The sequence below is a fragment of the Archocentrus centrarchus genome, unplaced genomic scaffold (genome assembly GCF_007364275.1).
Source record: "Archocentrus centrarchus isolate MPI-CPG fArcCen1 unplaced genomic scaffold, fArcCen1 scaffold_50_ctg1, whole genome shotgun sequence".
Taxonomy (NCBI): domain Eukaryota; kingdom Metazoa; phylum Chordata; class Actinopteri; order Cichliformes; family Cichlidae; genus Archocentrus; species Archocentrus centrarchus.
In genome coordinates, this window is record NW_022060273.1 from 881,206 (window position 1) to 900,784 (window position 19,579).

Here is a 19,579-nt window from a genome sequence, read left to right on the forward strand (position 1 = left end):
GTGTAAATTACCTGAATATCCATTTAATTTACACCGCACTAACAAAGAGTACAAGATGACAAAAAGTTTGCTTTCACCTATCTACAGAGCGCCCAGGGCCCACCCCAAGCTCAGGTCTGGCGCTTGACAAGAGGTAGGAGAGCCTGTCCATGATGGATGAGGCCACAGACAAGGCAGCTACGTTCTGGTTGATCTTCTTCAGCTCGTTGACAATGGCACTTGCCACAAGCTTCAGCACGTGGTGGGGGAGATGAAAGGTCACTGTTGCCCACTGAGATTAGAAGCAGAGGGAAAGAAGAAAGACAGGTATGAGCATAGTCCCGGGAAAGAGAAGGGTCTTTATTTTATCACATTATCTGAAACAAAACGACAGTTATGCAGCATCAAGGTAAAAGCATGGTCTTGGTGGCCCACTCACACCTGGGCCTGAACTGCAGTCCTGCACAGTGAGAAATGGAGTCCCAAAAACCAAATGACAAAAATAAACATAGCTAGTATTAAGGAAAAACGTCTTTATGACTCAGTATTAAAAAATAAATAAAAATCAGATTTTTACTTCATGATAACTTAAAAACATTCTACATAAAATTTTTAAAAATAAAATAAAATAAATAGTAACACACACACACACACAGGTCTCATCCAGCTGCAGCATGAATCACATACATGTGTGATGTCAAAGTTGGTTTTGGATAATTGGTAGAGCACCAAAGAAAAAGGTGCTGCAGAGTGGGACAGCTGCCAGCAGGAGCAGCTTTGTCCTGCAGTGAACAACTACTCCTGAACACATCAGCAGAAATTATACACTGAACACTGAAATGAACTGTCATCACTGCCCTTCCAACAGGTTTGTCTCTGTGACCTAAAATTCCAGTTCCAACAAAAAGGGAATAAACAGCTAAATGGAGTGTGAGTGTCTTCTGCCTCACCTCAGCCTGCAGAGCACTTACTCGGACGCACTGGCTCAGAATTCCAGGACTACAGTGGCACACATGTATGTGTATGTATGTATGTATGTATGTATGTATGTATGTATGTATGTATGTATGTGTGTGTGTGTGTGTGTGTGTGTGTTTATTCATTTTTTAGAATACCACAATGAACTTGTGTGAAAATCCCTTTAGCCCTCCATTTTCAAGCTATCTTTAAGGTCATTGATCTGATTTGAATTTGTTCACAGAGTGCACCTCATGTAGATGAGCACAGACTTGTAAGTCCTGCTATGAAAATTTTTTCTTCAAGCATTTCTCAAGTGCTGTTAAAACAAAGCCAAGAATTTTTAAACACTGCTTTTTCAAACATCCTGGTTTTATCTTGGGTGAGTATACTATTTTACTTTGCACACAAACAAAAATATTTCACAAAACCCAAACACTACTAGGGTCAAAATTATTAGCCCCCCTGATGCTAATAGTCAACTGTGTGTCCTTTTTGCGGGATAACAGCCTGCAGTTGTTTGTTGTAGTTTTCAAACTCTTGAAAGGTCCTCCAGACCTGATGGTCTTCTGGCATGGACCTTGATCTTCAGTTTATCCCACAGATTTTCAATGGGATTCAAGTCAGGGCTTTGTGCAAGCCAGTCAATAACATTCACTTTGGTCTTCTGGAGGTACTATTGAGTTGTACCAAGTGAACTGACTGAAAGAGAACAAACTGTCTAATCTATAACTTCTGTTCCCTGAAGCAGAAGAACAAGGAACACCACCAGGTTGTCCCCGCCACTCACTGAAGCATCGTCCCACTACCGTGTTTCACTGTGGGGCCAGTGATTTTCATTCTCCAAACATCAGCAGCATCAAAGAGCTCTAGTTTCATCACATTTGACCAAATGGTATGCTTACGGTATGCATAATTTTTTCTAGATTATCCTTAGCATACCTCAGTGTGGCCTGAAGAGGTCTCTGCTACAGAAGTGGAGTTTTTCTTGGTCTGCAACCTTGCAGTCCATTCCTGCGCAGGGTTCTAGTGATAGTCGTCTTTGAGACTACAGTTCCCAACTTGAATAATTCAATCACTGATGTCTTGGTAGTTGTCCTCGAGTCTTTAGACACATCTCTCACTAGTTTGTTTTTGACATGTTTTCTCAAGTGACTGCTCAAACCCTTGCTGAAGTTTTTATACTGAGTAAACTGGAAGCCAGGCCTCAGTTTTTACTTGATTTTACAAGCTGTGAGCATTACAAAGTTAAAGCTCATCATTGCACTGCAGTGGTTTATGCTAAAGCTCAATAAAAAGGTTCGTTTTGTTCATTAATTCTGTTACTGTGGGCAAACAGAAATAATGTATGCTTTCTAAAGAAAATGAGAATGTTTAGAAACACTATATTGAAAATCCCTTGCTCTGTTGGGAAAACCTTAACAAAAACTACACTAAATCCTGAACCACAACAAACAACAAGCTTTGGGGCAACAGTTAAGAACTGGGTAACCAGTGAGGAGGGGTCCACTGACTGAAACAAAGTATTCTCTTTATGACTACACCCCATACCCTTGTTGTCAAATTATTTAAAACTGCTAAAGTTGACTTCCAAAAAGGCAAGTCCAGTTTTCAAATGGATATTATCAAAAAAGTAATTCTAACATATGTGCCAATTTTGTGAATAGGTTCCCTGTAATGTTAACTTATGTGCTGCACTGCTGACAGTTATGCACGGTCTGTGCTTCTGCTCCATGTTCACATGACTGCCTCAGATCATTTTTGCAGATTTATCTGTTGCACATTCATGTTGCAAATCTCCCTTTATACTGGATTCAGATCAGGTGAGTGGGGAGGCCACTGAGGACGTGTTTATAAAACCAATTTCTGCTTTGTGACATGGTGTGTTATCCTGCTGGATACAGCCAATAAAAGATGCTAAACTGTGGCCATAAAGGGATGCTAATGATTAAAAACAATATTCAGATAAAACGTGGCACTCAAGTCAAATGTGTGGAGACATTCCCCATGCCATCACACCAGCACAAATAAGATCAGGTGACCATTGACTGTCCTCAGTTATGCTGCTACAGGCTCAGACTGTTGGGAGAATTCTTGTGATGCACTGAGCACCCCGTCCTTATTCTGCATGTATTTATGTGTCACTATTATATGTAATAACTTTTGTTTACGTTCACACTTTGTTTTTTTGTTTTTTGGCTCTGCCAAAGGTCTCCTGTAAAAAACAGAATTTTTCTTCCCCACTATCACCCAATCACTTACTCAGAGGGGATCATAGTATTGTTGAGGTTTGTGCACTCAAATATTGTAGGATCTTTGCCTTTCAATATAAAGCTACTTGAGGTGACTGTTGTTGTGGGCAGGTGCCTTTTAAATGAAAGTGATACACCATTAGCGTCACTGTAACCAAGAGTCACAGCAGACAGCAACAGTGAAACAATCTCCTGTTCCATTTAGCTTTAATGACTATGGTGAGGAAAATCTTACCTATTTTATATGTTATTGTACCCCCACCTAAAACACATCATTTCCAGTAGTAAGAACATGTTTGATTCTCCCTGGACATGAGGAGGGACAACTACAGCCAACGTAAAGACCTGATGCTCCAACATTCACCAGAGTTCATGTGAGGGTTTTTATTCAGACTCACCTTGGCCACTTTGTGATTGGCTGCTGTCTCGTGTGAGGTATTCTTCAGGCCTTCTTTGAGCTGGGTGATAAAAAGTTCATAGCCCTCAGTGTTGGACACGTCAATCTTTTCCTGACAGGCTGACAGTATCTGCTGAGCCTGAATACACACACACACACACACACACACACACACACACACATATTAGTTTTGACACACACACACACACATATATGCAGTAAGAGAACTGATCCAAGTTTGTGGCATTTTGTACAGTGTTATGTTTTCAGTTTTGTATTGAAAACTGAAACGATTCACTATGTCATCTGCTGAGTGGCCCTATTTAGTTCACATGACTTGGGCTTAGAGTGTTGTTGCTTTGTGTTGGTTTTCTTGCATGAGTTTCTTACACTGCTGCTGAGTCAGACACTGGTCCTCCCATCATAATAAATTAATGGCTTTGTGGCCTGTTCCTGCCATTTTAGGGAGTATTGTGGTTTGAGTCATACATCACAGTCTGCAGATCAAACTACTAACCTAACCAGTGAACCACTATGTTGGAACTGGTTACTTTGATTTATGGTGAATGAAAACTGTCACAAATCAAAAAACAAAGAAATATAAATAATTATGTCCAAATTGTGACAAACTGATATTAGTGTTTCCCACAAATTTGGATTCAGTTTATGGCCGAGAAGGATGAAAGTGTGCTACATATAAACATGTGCACAAGTTAAATTAAACTATTCTGGGCTCCAGATCAACTCAAGGCGTGAACTGGCTGTCGTGGGCCTTTGGGCTGAAAGTCAGCGCCCTGGGTTCAAGTCCAACCTGTGGGCCTTTGCTTAGCTCCATCGTGTAGTGGTTCATTCACATTCACCTTACACATAAAAGTACTTTTTAATTGTGTATACTAATGAATATTTTGAGAGGGTTTGATCATTTATTATTATTCTACATTGATTACCTGTAAAGTTCAATATATCATATCCTTCTGTGCTTTAATTTTGATGTTTATGCCTTATAGCTCATAAAAATCAGAAATCCAGTAGAAGAAAAAGAACTGGACCATTGCTAAGTTGTCCGAGGTTCCTCTGTAAATTCTGCATGTCATTTGGAAATTAAAACTAGAGTCTAGAGGAACAGTGGAGGCACAGGATCCGAGGTATTTTGAAGTCCAGTGTGAATTTTCCACCCAGTCTGTGATGATTTAAGGTGTCATACCATCTGTTGGAGCTGGTTGTTTTTGTTGTTTTTTTTTTTTAATATCCACGCCCAAAGTCAATGCAGCATCTATCAAGAGATTTTATAGCACTTAATGCTTCTCCCCCGGCTGACAGTGACTGGGGTAGAGAAGGCCCGGGGTGTATGTGCCTGACACTGGATACCTGTGGCTTCAGTCTGTGAGACTGCTGACAGGTTCTGTCAGGAGGGCCCCCATCAGTGCTGCTCTATTACAAACAAATCACTTCTCAAACGTCTTTTCAGTAGAGAGAACTTGGATTTTATGTTTGTAATGGAGACTTGGCAGCAAGATTCAGAGTTCATTCATCTGAATGAGTTCTGTCCAACAGAACGCTCTTGGTCAGCACGACTGTGTGGCTGTGGTGTTGGTGGTGGTGTTTAAGATCGGCTTCATTTGCCAGTGTGTGAAGGTGGACTCTTTGCTGACCTTTGAACTGCAGAGATCCCTGATTGGCCGGTTTAACCCTTTAACACCGGGTGATCGCCACTGAAGCACGTGTTACCTGCCCTTACGTGTTGTGAACAGCTGGTAAACACGGAGCATATCTCCGCCGATATGTCAGATCAAACACTCTTTGAAATTTTCCGATAGGCCAAACGGTCGTGTAATTACGGTAATTCAAACGGTTTCTGAAAGCTGAGAAATTGTGCTTTGCATCAGCATAGGGTTACGACGGTAATTTTGAAGTACGATCTGTCGCTGGCGACAGGCTCAGTATTAAAGGGTTAATGAACAGCGTTCCTCTGAAAACAAGTCCTGCATTCTCCAGAAATTCACCCCACTGGATAAATGAGGCTATCCGTAGCTTTTGTTGTGACTGTCGAAGGTCTGAAAGGTTACGGAAAGCCCCTAAACTAGAAGTATACAAGTTTTATCTGAGAGTGCATAACTGTATTAAATGGGGTCATAAACGGCACCAGGGCTGCATATTTTGCTAATCTTGTCTTGAAGAGAAATTCTTTCAAGTCCTGCTTGATACAATAAAGTAACTAATATCTCCTGCTTGTTCTGACATACCATATTCTCTGACAGTGACTTTAACATCTGTCTTAATTGTTTTGTAGCTAAAGTAAAAAATGCTCAATCATTGTACCTTCAAGTACTTTGTTAGTGATTTTTCTTTTTCTGTAAATCTGGATTCTTTCTCTCCTGTAACACCGTCAAGTATCATTGATCACATAAGCAAAAAGAAACTGTCATAAAGCCCTTCCCACATCGCCGTTTTTAAAAGTTTTAAATTCAGTAGGCCGTCATGGGTTGGTTTGATAAATTTATCCCTGTTCCCGCCTACTTTACTTTGCTATTGTTCAACTACTGAAATAGAAAATCTAACTGGAGTTAGCCTTACTTAAAAATTACAGTTCTGTCTCAGCAGCTTGTCTCTTTTTTGGAAAGGCACAAAATTTTTGTTAAATTTCAGTCAGGTTTTTGTAAATTGCCTATCTTAGAGTTGCAAATGTCATTTTGATGGTAACTAAGTTATTATAGTAACAGAAAAAAGTGAATTTCTGTAACAGAAAAAGTAACAAAGTTTCCTCTCAGGGTTAAGAAACTCAAGTTTTCAATAAGCCCATTTTCTGAAACAGACCAGTTGTCCATGTACACAGTGAATCAAAGGGCAAGTATTTTCTCTCACCTCTGTGACCGGCAGCTCCAGCTGAACCATATCCTCAGGCTTTGCCACTGGTGGCTGGAGGGCTGTGTCCAGGAGCAGAATGCCGTTCAGGTCCTTCCTGCATCCCACTGCATAGTCGTCCACGAAGAGCACCTTGTCCACTGCGGGAAAGTACTGACACCTGACACGACCGCCAGGTTTAGCTGGGACAGTAAGAGAGGACAGATAGTACACAGTGTGAGGAGGTCTCAAGGAGAAAAGTCACAGTCACTGGTTGTGTGCCAGTTTTGTGTGAAACATGTTGGAAACAATTCGTATGTTTATATGCTCAAGCCTCCATTAGAATAAATGCAATCGATATTTTCATGCCATTTCCTTGATTCCTCTTGGTAGCATCTCATTCACTAATGCATGAAGCTTCCTAAATTTCCACAAAATGACTGCTTATGCCTAACTTAAGGAGCTATAGCACCTACTTTATTCTCCTCCCTCTGAACCGCACCACCAGAGTTGTGGATCTATGCTTAGCTTGTATGTGCTCCTTCAAAACGTGAAGCAGAGCTCCTTAGGGCCCCATTATACCCGCCATGCAGTGCCTGGCAACAGGCACCATACAACAAAGTTGACATCAAATTGAAATCATATCCACTGTCGCAAGCCTTTTTCTGCCGGTAGTGCACCTCTCGATTTTTGTAACCTGGCACGTTGTTTCACTACCATTGCATTAAAAACACGATGTGTCTTGAGTGTCTTTTTACCGCTGTTTTAATGAAAGATTATACAGACGGAGATGCTGCCACAGTTTGAAAAGGTCAGAATTTCTGAAAAAGCTTCATCTTCTACTCAGCCACCGCGATGCGCGAGGTTACAAAAACTGAGAGGTGCACAATCGGCCAAAGCGGTATCAAAGCAGCCGCTTGCACCAGCAGATGTGACTTGTTGTACAGCGCTGGTGGCCGGGGAGAACAGTGAGCACAGTTAGAAGTTTACAGACATTTATCATTTAAGAACAAAAACAAAATGCTGCCACCATTCTAACTGACCAGACTGACAAAAATGTTGCAATGAACACACCCCACTAGTACATCTGCATGTAAGGATGAATTGGGTATTTTTCTTTTTAACTACTGTTACAAAAGGGCAAAAGCAGAACCATATCTTACACTAACTGTTTATTTGAAAAACTAAAAGTTGGTAAAATAATGTGTTATTGTGTGACACAGCACCTGTGACGTGTAAACTCTGGACATAACCTCTGGATCCTCAGTGGTTGCGATACCCCTAGGAATCAAACTGCCTATAATGATGTCATGAAATAATTCTCAGCAAATAGAAACTAAATAATAAATAAAACATTTCTATCGTGTGTGCAAGTGCTTTAATAACTCTAATCCCAAAACAGCATGTCAAAAAGAAAATCCTCAAAACTCAATCTGGAACAGTCTTTAACTGCCACATCCTTTAAAGATGCTGATCTGGACTGAGGTCATTGTGAAACAGCTGTTAGTTTCCACATCTGCGAGTCTGCCTGGGTCTGAGGGACAAACTTTACCATCAGATAGTGAGCCAAAGGTTTGTGCAGACGTCCACGTACCTGACATTTTTTTGTAACAATGAGACTTTATATATTACTTTGGAAGACAGGTGGCAGATCTTGAGTCAACGTCAAAGAAGTATAACAGGAATGACTACTTGGCTGTGGTGTTTCCAGCTATTTTTATCCTTATCCGCAACAGAGTATAATCATGACTTGAGAAGGTGTGTATACTAAAGGAGATATCTTTCTTATGATGCATACAAGGCAAAACAATGAGCATATGAAGATCAGTATGCTCTGATTAATTTACAGCAGCACAGACCACACCAACACAAAAGGAAAAGAAGTCTTTACTAATCTAAAAAAAAAAAAAAAAGAAGAATTCAAACAGCTGACAGACTACAAATACATGAGCAAATCAGCTCTGATACTGAAGCGCTTGTGTTCACTCCTGCTTTACATCTCAGTCTCAATTACTTGTTCACACAGATGACAGTTTTTGGTCTAACTCACTGACTGTAGTGGTTGCTCTAGAAGAGGGGCTACTACTAGTCTAGAGGTGCTTTAGCAGTCCATCAATTAAACAGTGAACTTTTATTGTTTGACAGATTTCCATCTGTTGGCTTATTCTGGACATGAAGCTGGCGGGTGCAGATGAAATGCACTGAGGAGTAAATATGTCCTGAAGGCTTTGATGAGATGTATTTTTGTAGAGAAAATGTATACAATGTCAAAGCAGCAACAGGAAAAAGAGGACTTAAAAAAAAAAAAAACTTCTATTTTTTCATCTCATGACGCTCACAATACTACGCACTAGGGCTGCAACAATTCCTCGAGTAACTGGAATAATTCGATTATAAAAAATCCTTGACACAAATTTGTTGCTTTGATGCTTCATTTAAACTCTGCAGCGCTCTGATGTCTCCATGTAAGTGGAGCATTTCACGCACATTAGCACATTAAAGTTCTCCATCACTGCGACGGATTTCCATCATTTGGAAAAAACAACCCTTTAACACCGAGTGGACCATCGCTGAAACGTTTTTCCACGCCTCCACTGCTCTCTACACACACGTGTGTGTGTGTGTGTGTGTGTCTACGTGCGCATGTTGTGCTCGCTGTGTTGAGGATTTCAGCTGTAGCTACCAGAACTGATCAGCACCACCACAGTTTGCTAGCAGGCGCCGCCATTAACACTAGCGACCGTTCGTTAACGAGGGAATCCCCCGGTGACCCATTCTGTACAGAATCCTTGACTAGCAACTAAATATAGACCTGTAGTATAAACGTATTTAGGAGGATGTTTGTGAATACAAAGCATTACAACATTAAGCTCATGCAGGCCCCATTTTTTCAACAAAAACACTGATAACACAACAGCAGCAGCTGTTTGAGGTGCAGTCTGTCTGCACACGTGCGGCAAAGAGGCGAAGCAGTTATCGAGACGGTGAGCTCAGGTGGAGCGAAAAGAAACGTTTTTCTAGTGTCCAAAGCAGCAGCGCTTTTTCCTGTAACCTTTACTGGGACACAGCTGGAGGTCCTTCATCAACCACCTGATCAGCAAGTGAAGAAAAGAGAACTTTGTAGCTGCTCCATCGACCCTGTTTGCTTCACACACGGAAGTTAAAATATGCAGATGAACTGGTAATAAGACAAAAACATTTCTTATCCGATTACTTGATTAATCAATGGAATAATCGATAGAATACTTGATTACTAAAATAATCTATAGTTGCAGCCCTACTACTGACTATACACAGAAATGTGCCTGATCCGAATGACACATTTACTCCTCAGTGCTGAACCACCTGTCTACATATGTTGATGACACAACATTCGGCTGCCACGGCTGAAGAAACAAAAAGTAAACTTTAACTGTGTACTGTCACTTATCTTGACACTATGATCATACAAACACTCCATGGCTGTGTATTATCGTAGTGCAGCAAATGTTCCTCTAAAAGAATGACAGATTACATGGTAGTTGGTAGTTACAAAGAGTTATGGGTCCTTTAGCAGACACAGATGGCCATCCCCTAAAAGTCCTGCTTCCCCAAAAGTCTTTATCTTAATGTCATCTGAAATAACTTAAATAGGCTGCAGCACATCCAGGAGAACAACCAGTGAAAAATAACATTGTTCTCCAACATTATAATATTTGCATGAGAAACAGTGGGCAGTAATACCGTTTACAGTCAGAAACACTTATTTGTTAAGCTGGGCAGTACATCAAATTTGATCTATTTTCAATAACAAATTTGGCTTCCAATGATTATTAAAACAACACAACATAAAACTACTAATGTGTTATAATCTGACAATGATGCCCTCATTTTGTCTTCTGTTATAAATCCAGCACAGCCATCCTTTAGAGCACTTTTGCCACTTTCTAAGGCCTTGATTATACTTTCTACTTCAGCGAGTGAGCTAGGCTCCGCTCAGGCCAGCTTGGCTCCAAGTGACAAATTTTGTCATCAGACGGAGAGCACGAAGGTCTGTGTGGATGTCCACGTGCCTGCCAGCTTTTTGTGACTGTGCCGACTTTTTCTCTGTGGAGACTTCACATTACAATGCACCGACTATGAATCCACCCCTAGCAGCAGACTTCAAAGTGTGTAACAGTAATGACTACTCAGCCGTCAGGTCTCCACCTCTCTGTGTCCGCACCATTATATTATATAATAATCAAGGCTTGATAGTCTAAACTCACTCCCCACTATGTTGTGGCAGGTGTAGCTCCCAATGATTTCAACAACCATCTGTGAATATCCTGTTTTGCAAAAAAAAAAAAAAAAAAAAAAAAAAAAGCAGGTAAACGTTAAGAAAGTAAATATTACTAGTTTAATCATGTGAAATTCCACCATAGCGGTCTATTACCAAACATTAAAGTAGGGATGTAAAAATTCTACAAAAGCACTGCACATTACAAAAACAAAAGGCCATCTTTGAGCTTTGTGGTCTTTTCTGCAGTTGTAGTCTTTTGACATGTATGAGCTTTATGTTTTTATATCTGGTATTATTTTGGATTGTATAATATGCCACAGTTGATAGCCAATTGCCATATTGCTGGGATTTAATTCTGACTGTGTGTTTGTCAGACCCTGATGAAGACTTGAAAGGCATTCGTGTGTTTTTAATCACTTTAGATAAAGACAGAATGCCTCTGTTGTTTTTTCATATTTGCATCCAACAAGATGCACCTAACAGATAATCATGAACAAAAAATAAACTCTATCACTCGTGCTTTCCCAGTTCCCTCATTACCTGAGCGATTTTTAAGCAATCCAGTCTTCAACAGACTAGCAGCTCCACAGCACGGTAACATGTAACGCCTGTATGGGTGTTTGTACCGTGATTTCAGTCTACTTCTTATTTCTTTCATCACAACACAGTCACAGATTAAGGACACTATTTACAACCCAAGTCGTTTAGCTCTCTATAAGTGAACTTTGTGAACCAATACCTATTCCAAAGCCAATCATCCACTCTCTTGTGATACAAGACTCTCCAACCAAATCCATTAGCTCAACCTCTATTCAGATTGGCACTAAAACGCAGTGGATTCTTTCTTACTCCATGCACCGCACATTATAAAAACAAGCAGGTAAAAAAAAATAAATAAAAAATCATAATACTGCATGAACACAGACAGCCCAACTGCAGTGAAAACATACCTGTTCTAAGGTATCAGCTCTTTAGACAAGGTAATAACAGATTCCATTACATTCTTTCTGGGAAAAAATGTCCTTGATTAGCATGACTAGCAACTAGCAATTCATAAAATGGTAAACACTTTGGACATGAATTACACAGTGCCACATGGAGACACTATTTCACCTGTGACAGCCTCAAGGCTGATCTCTTCTTGTCTTGTCATGAATGACTGTATCTTTCCCTTTCTTCCAGGAAACTGATGGATGGAGCTCAGACCTGATTTACCATCATTCAAAATATGGTACTACTCTTTCATAACACATTGAGCCAGATAGTGCAACTCTGTGTCACAATCTGCCTATGATAATAATTGCAATGAGGGGGCAACTGTTTTAAATGACGGTGAGATGAGTATTAAGCAAAATAAAATTGTTTTTGATACAACAACGTAACCCTACTAGCATCTACCACAGCAATTCAACCATTAACTAGATCACCAGTTCTGGAGGTAACCACATTCGCATTCCCTTTCCACAAGTAATCTGGTAAATAATATGATTTATATGAAACCAATTCAAATAACCAGTGGTTTTCGAAATATGCTGATTCTATTCAACGATAAAACTTAGGATGAAAAACAGGAAGTCATTAGCAAACGGATGTCATTTAGATGTTTTTAAAAAAAAAAACAGAAGAAGAAAGTCACAATAACACAGCTTCCGATGGGACAGGTTACACCTTAAGCAGCACAATTACTATCTGTGGGACACCGAAACCAAGGATGGTGATGAATTTCTCTTTCAGCAGCTCTGCAGAAAACTCATGTAGGCACGGATGTGTAAACACCAGGGTGCAATAATCGGGTGTAGTAGGAGCACAGCTCAACAGCTATGTTATAACTTGCGCAAAGTCTGACTGGCAAGCATTCTAAAGCTTACTCCAGCGAACAAACGCCTGTACATTATGTTACACCGACACTACAGCCTCAAGTGAGTTTACTCTGAGCATCACACCAGTACTTCCAAATGACTGACAGTGCGCCCGGTGGGCTGTGAAGTAAACCAGCTGGGGAACCGCTAGCTAGCTTAGTGGCTATCACAGCTATTTCCCGTAGAACACGGTACTACATCTAAGCAGGAGATGGCAACTGTGCAACTTCAGGTGTCCACTGTGCAACCTGTACTTCTAACGACACTTCATTAATGTCCACCAACATGACAAAAACTGACCGGGAAGGTTACCCGGCTACCTAGCGCTGTGCTAAGTCCACTCTCCAGCTAGTAGCAGGCATGGCAGATGTCATGTTGCAGATGTAGCAAACAGTGGCAAACACAAGTGTTCAAGAAGAACTTGTCTGACCATAAACATACCAGTGTCCAAAAACAGAGACTGTGGAATAGGCAGAACAGGCTACACAAACCCTAGTTGCCAAAAAACCGACTAGGCCGTGCCAGGAAGAGCTAACGTTAGCGGGCTGAGGTTACAACTGAGCCAGCGTCGTGTTTAGTGTATGTTGACAGTCAGTGGTTGGCTTGTCAAAACTGAAAGTGTTGGTGACATGGCTTGACAGAGGACTCCGATATTTACCGTGCAATGCTGAAGCCTGAAGAATGGCACCCGAAGTGCCGTCAATAACTTTGATACTGCCGCGGCTAGTGACGGCCAAGATAGCGTTGAGGGCCGGGTGGTAAGACAGGCTTCGCAGGCCCTCCTCGTCGCAACGCAGGCAACCGTCTCTCAGCACAATCCAGTCTGAGGAGGTGGACGAGCCCGAGCCCGGCGAGGCCGCGGCCGCCATCTTTCCTTATTTTTCCCCTTCCCTTCCCTTCTGGGTTTGTAAAGATCCGATGCTAGAAGTAATACTGCTAAATCTATTAGACTAAGTCCGAACTATAACTCCTCAGCCACTGCTGACTCCTTCTGCGGCTTCTTCTCCTCCGGCCGTCACCGCAGCAGTGGCTATTCACTATCAGCTCCGAGAAACTCCAGGCTGGGCTCTCTGTCAGTTACACGATAGGTAAACGGAGCTAGCGTATCTCGCCGCCACATCCCGCGAGAACACCGCTAGCAAACGAGAACAGCGGTAGGACAAATTAATGGGAACAGCAAAATACCGGCTCTGCAAAAATAAGTGGATTACAAAGATAACAATGGTTCTGTGATTAAACAGCATTTTATACAGTAATCTTCTGCTTCAAGCAATAAACACACCTGAATCTCATATTTCAAGTGAAAACTGCAACTTAAAACCTCACAGAAAAGCTCAGTCTTTGTAGTAAGATGTTCCTGCACCCTTCACACTTCCCAGCCTGGATAGCGTAGTTGATATTGCTGTCGCCTTGTGCGTGTTTTTGTATATCGGACTTATTCGACTTATATCATTTAAAACGTATTTATTTTTTCGTGTACAATTTTTTTTCTCTTTGCTTTAGTTTAATTTATGAGTTTGTTTTTATAATTAAACACTTATGCTAAAAACACACGCAGGCAACAACGTCTGTTAAAATGTTGTCAAACTCAGATTATGTTAAAGAGTCTCACTAATGACATCTTATAGATCACCGTAACAGGCACAAATCAAAGGGAGCTGCTGAAGGGGGACATCTATGATTTATAAGAAATTATGTCATGTTTGTAAATGAGAACTAGTTCTCAAACGTTTTACCTGGTAAAATAAAGGTTTTTTAAAAATGTATCTCGTATTGCCTGTAAGATATAAGATAAGATAAAACTTTAATGATCCCACAACAGGGAAATGTGCGCATTACAGCAGCTCAGTACAGAGAAAAATGAAAAGGATGAGTAAAAACAAATGAACTAAACAAATGACTAGAAAAAACTATACACATATACATAAGCACTATATACATAAAATATGTATATCAATGTCAGTACACACATATACATATACACACATATATGCACACACATCAGAACACTATATACAGATATCAAACATTATATACATTTGTAGCCGGTAAGGTACACAGCATACACGGTATGCATTATATGGGTGAGTGTAATAAATTAAATGTAATGGTGTTATGTTGCCTTGTAGTTGCGCTACATCAAAAAAATACAACAAAATAAACAATTCATTATTATGAGTATTGTTTATCTAATCTACCTGGTTCTTTGGGCCCTGTAGCACTTTGTGTTCTACACACTTGGCTTTCATGTACATTGGGCTGGCATTCTGAACAACCTGTTAAACGTTTCTTTGTTTTCTGCTACAGGGGAACAAACACGGGATACTCTCCTCCCTGCCTCCAGAAAGAAAAAGAATGTTTTAATTGACCAAACTTAGCTGTAGCTGGACCATTAAAATTATTAATGCATTAATGAATAAACAATAACAATCCAGTATGTATATACTGGGGGTGGCTGTAGCTCAGTAGGTAGAGCAGGTCACCTACTGATCGGAAGGTCAGCGGCTCGAATCCTGGCTACTCCAGGCTACATGCCAATGTATCCTTGGGCAAGATACTTAACCCCAAGTTGCTCTCCGACCGTTCTGTCGGAGTATGAATGCGTGTGAATGATAGTTAATTAAAAAGCACTTAGCTTCGTAAAAATGGAAGTGCTTGTATGAATGGGAGTGCATGGGTGAATGCACAGGTTGTATAAGCGCTTTGAGTGCTCATACTGAGTAGAAAAGCGCTATATAAGAACTAGTCCATTTACCATATGATCCTAAAATGCGCTGTTTCTTTTACTTTGGCTACTTAAAGTGTGTTTGTGTATTTTGCTAATAATTCTACTGAACTTGGGAAATCAGAACTTTCATCTTTCGGGCTAGCAAACTCATAAATCTCTCATAAACATCTGTTCCTGGACATTCTTCATAGAAATAAAATTATTCTCCAACCACCACTCCAACTTTATTATGGGAAATGCTCAAAGGATCGTCTCATAGCCATCCTATAAAAAGAATAAAGACAGAATTAGAAAAGATTTTGGAGGACAAAATGAAATTAGAACTTTCACAACCCACTTTTCTGAAAAGGCGCCGTAAGTTTTTTGCTTGTTTTTGGTTTTTGTAGCCTGTCCTGCAGGTTTTACAATCAGAATTCTGATCTGAGTGCACTGTTGTGCCAAACATATTTGCTTTTCCAGACCCAGGTCTAGCAATACACCCACGCATGCACACACAGACAGAGACAGTGATAAAAACACAAAGACACACACTCATCCACATCAGCCCACCCTCTGAAGCAGGGGCGAATAGACACACCCCCAGGGCCAGCAGTGACCCCAGGATGCTGTCAGCCCAGCCCCTGAACCACCAACTGACTCCCATCCCTTGTCAGTGTTAAGAATGATATGAATGAGGTGTAAAGCTGTGTGTGAAACTAGAGTGCTATTAAAATTGAGGGGACAAGTGTGACACGAGCACCAGCAACTGGTCAACAGTGCTCAAATTCATCCAACCGGTTTTTAGAAGAGGCAGTCATTCTCTCCAAACTAATGTGATCTAGTAGTAAGTTTCTATATTGAGTAATGCACAGTTCATTTTTTGATTTCCAATTGATGACAATAGCTTTCTTAGCGATGCGTAAGGCTAATTCACCTAAAATGCACAGCTGGGACACAACAATTAAAACATGTGGACAGGTCTTTACATATCCTCTGCCACAAGTCCTGAACAGGCATACAGGACCATAGAGCATGCATATAGTTCTCAGCAGAGTTGCCTGTACAGTGAGTGCATTTGAGTGTGTAAGACCCATAGGCACATAAACTTGAGCTAAATGAGCAAATAAATACAAAACCTAGTTTCTTATATACCAGCTGAGACACGACAAATTTGGTTCTAATGATAAATCAGGTAAATAAATATTAAATACCTCTCAAATCAACCTAAGCAAAGCAAAGAAAACAGCAATCATAGTTATCAAGGACATAATTCTACAGCTGTAAATAATGTTTTTAGGAAGTTTTACATGAAATTATATTATACATGAAATGTGTAATAATAATTTCAGTGAAAAAAACTGTGCAAATTTGAAATTCATGCAGTATAAAATTACTCACAGAATTATCACAAGGGAAAACATACACAAAATGGGATATAGAGAGTCTGATATGTGCACACACCACGCACAGAACAGTACTGACTACTACCCACATACTATCTGGCCCTGCACTCCATTGTTTGAGGCCCAAACAATTTAAGTTTGATAATGAAGCCGTGTTCAGTGATTCTGAGCCAGCCAATCATAAGACTCTGTGTTTTGTCATTGATAAAACTGGGCTGTCTGTTTTTGAGCCGGCAACTGTTTTGTGTTCCTGAGCCTGTAAATAAGAGTATTGTGTTTCTTGGTTGGTTAATAATAAAACATTGACTGTTATGTGTTGCTGGCTAACTCTATGTCACGATTTGGGGGTGCAGGCCGTGTGGCGTGGAAAGGAGGTGAGGACCCAAAAGCAGGACGCAGGAGATGGTGTTAAAAGGTGAACCAAAATGAGCCTTTATTATAGCAACAGAAAAAGGGAATAGCAAAATAAACTGGAGCAACAAAATAAACAAGGAAACCTATACTGGAAAATAACAAAGGACTCCCGGAGGTCTGGAGAACACAGGGAACCACAGGACAACAAGACTCTGACATCTGACCAGGGCAAAACTCAGACAATAAATACACAGAGGAAACGAGGGGTGAGTGGAAACAGCTGGGGTAACAGGTGAACAGAATAACACTAACGAGTCTCAGGGAGGTAAAGCAAAACTCAAACACACAGGACCAGGAACTGTCAAAATAAAACAGGAAGTAACCCAACATGGTACACACAGACTTGACACATAAGGAGACCGGCACACAGAGGGAACCTAAACATGACTCAACAGAATCCAACAACACCTAAGCTGACACCAGACAGGGAACAGCTGAACAGGGAAGACACAGACACCTGAGACACAATGAAGAAAACCACCAGCACACAAGAACACAGATAAACAGAGGAGCACAGACACAGGAGCATAAAGACACAGGAAGATGGGAACCCAGGAAAATCAGAATAACCTATAATTAACTAAAAACCAAAACAATACAAAACAACTGAGGAACTAGACTGTAAGAAACATTAGGAACACTAAGAACTCAAAATGCAGGGCCACTGGCCCAGGATCATGACACTCTAAGACTGTGTTTTCTGTGGCTGAGACATTAAAATGGTCCTGCACAGCCCAAATCTCTGCCTGAGAGACCTGCTGAATTGCCCCAGTCTTCAGAGGAGACAACAGTTCCTGCTGAGCAGCCTGAACCTGAGCCTGAGCCCAAGGGTCCTCTCCTCTGACATTGGCCTCCAGTCAGGCCATCCGAGGTTCTCTGCTGCCATTGTCAGTCCCCAACTAAGCCTCCAAAGGGTCTCCACTGCTGGCCTCCCAGTCGGCCCCCTGAACTGTTTCACCTCAACCGCTGGCCGCCTGGACGGTCCCCTGAGTTGCTTTGCATGTAACACTGGTTTCTGCCCCTAGATCTTGCCCCCTGGCAGGGCCGACCCCCTGAGCTGTTGTGATGAAGACGTGGGAAGAGACCAGTATCAAACTGCAGGTGAAGAGGTTAGTAAGAGGTTTTCTTCAGAACCAGGTAAGGCAGGCCGCACACAAAGATAGAGGTTAACTCATAGAAGGTAACTTGACCAGTTACCACAAGTAGAAGCAAACACTCTGGCAGCAACTGAAGGCTTGAGCTGAGATGGCAGAGATGATTGCCGATTGATGAGACTCTGGTGTGACACGCTGAAGAGTGGGAATACAGTCTCTGCCCTGGAGTAGCAGGATAGAAACTCCAAAACAATAACAGCACAGCCATGACCATAACAATTATATTAATAAGTGATGACACTTAACCTAAGCTGTGATCGAGGGGACCATCTGCATCAGCACAGTGCAGTGCAGACTATATACAAGGACATTGGGGTGATGGAATGATTGTACAATATTCTACATGCCCTTAACTATGGAAACAAAAGCTTAAAATATGTATGTCAGCACTAAAAAAAATGTTGAAAAAGGCAACATTTGACAGATTTTTTTTTGTCAGAGTAATATGTATTACAGTAATAGAGACTCCAGAAATAGGGATTCGCTCCAAACATGTAGTCAGCAAACTGTCCCTTCCTCTTGAATACAAACCCCCTCCTTCCCACTCAATCTCCCAGTAACGGCGACCAATCGGACCATTTTTGCTGACTGGTTGATTGGGACGTCACAGAAATCTGATGGAGAGACACAATACAGCTGTAATTATAAATCAATCACCTGCTGATATATTGACACTTTGATGATGACTCATGAGATCAGAGACCAGAATCAGCGATGTCACGTGTTATCGATGGCTGAATGTGTTGCTTAGACCTGGAATCAGCAATCAGACTCCAACAGGCTTCACCCTGAAATGACAATGGGGGTCAAATGAACTGATGGACACACATAATAAGAAAAAGCAAACCAACAAAAAAAGACCTTTAAACAGTACAGTTGTGAAATCACAGATTTGGAAGATTTTGCAACCGTTGAACTTATAATGAAGCCACATGTTTTGTTGTGCAGTGCTGTCACAAGTTAAGCATATTGTTCTCTCTCTTTTTTCCCTCTCCCTCTCTCCTCTCCTATCTCTCTTTTTCTTAAAGGTACACAGATATATGAGATTTCTGGGCTCACGGGGGTACTGTGGTGAGAGTAAGAGAATCATGCCTGATGCCTGGATTGAGAGTTCCATCAGGCCAAAAGCTTTCCTCAGGCCACCAGGAAATGTCCTGGTGATCCTGATGGGCAATGTTATTTTTAGCTCTAATAAAGTTACTCTGGCCTGGCTTAGTGTATATCCACAATGTTGCTGATGCTTCTCTATCTGTGCAGTACAGTAATGCCAAGGAGCTTAAAGGTTGTGCTCGTTTGGATGGTAAAATTTCTAGACCATCCTCACCTTTTCACCCAGCTGCATACCCCTGCTGCTG

The 19,579-nt window shown here is 41.1% G+C and overlaps 1 protein-coding gene across 4 annotated transcripts in view; it reads right to left on the reverse strand.

The window, feature by feature from the left end:
- The window catches only part of birc6 (baculoviral IAP repeat containing 6), a 141,051-nt gene extending 127,424 nt beyond the window's left edge, over positions 1 to 13,627 (reverse strand). For all 4 annotated transcript variants that reach the window (XM_030725245.1, XM_030725247.1, XM_030725246.1 and 1 more), the window contains exons 1-4: positions 13,205 to 13,627; positions 6,448 to 6,629; positions 3,587 to 3,724; positions 78 to 271 (exon numbers count right to left, since the gene is read on the reverse strand). In XM_030725245.1, coding sequence (XP_030581105.1) covers positions 78 to 271; positions 3,587 to 3,724; positions 6,448 to 6,629; positions 13,205 to 13,415 — 725 coding nt within the window. In that variant the 5' untranslated portion in view covers positions 13,416 to 13,627. The remainder of the gene's footprint in view (positions 1 to 77; positions 272 to 3,586; positions 3,725 to 6,447; positions 6,630 to 13,204) is intronic.
- Positions 13,628 to 19,579: the final 5,952 nt, after the last annotated feature.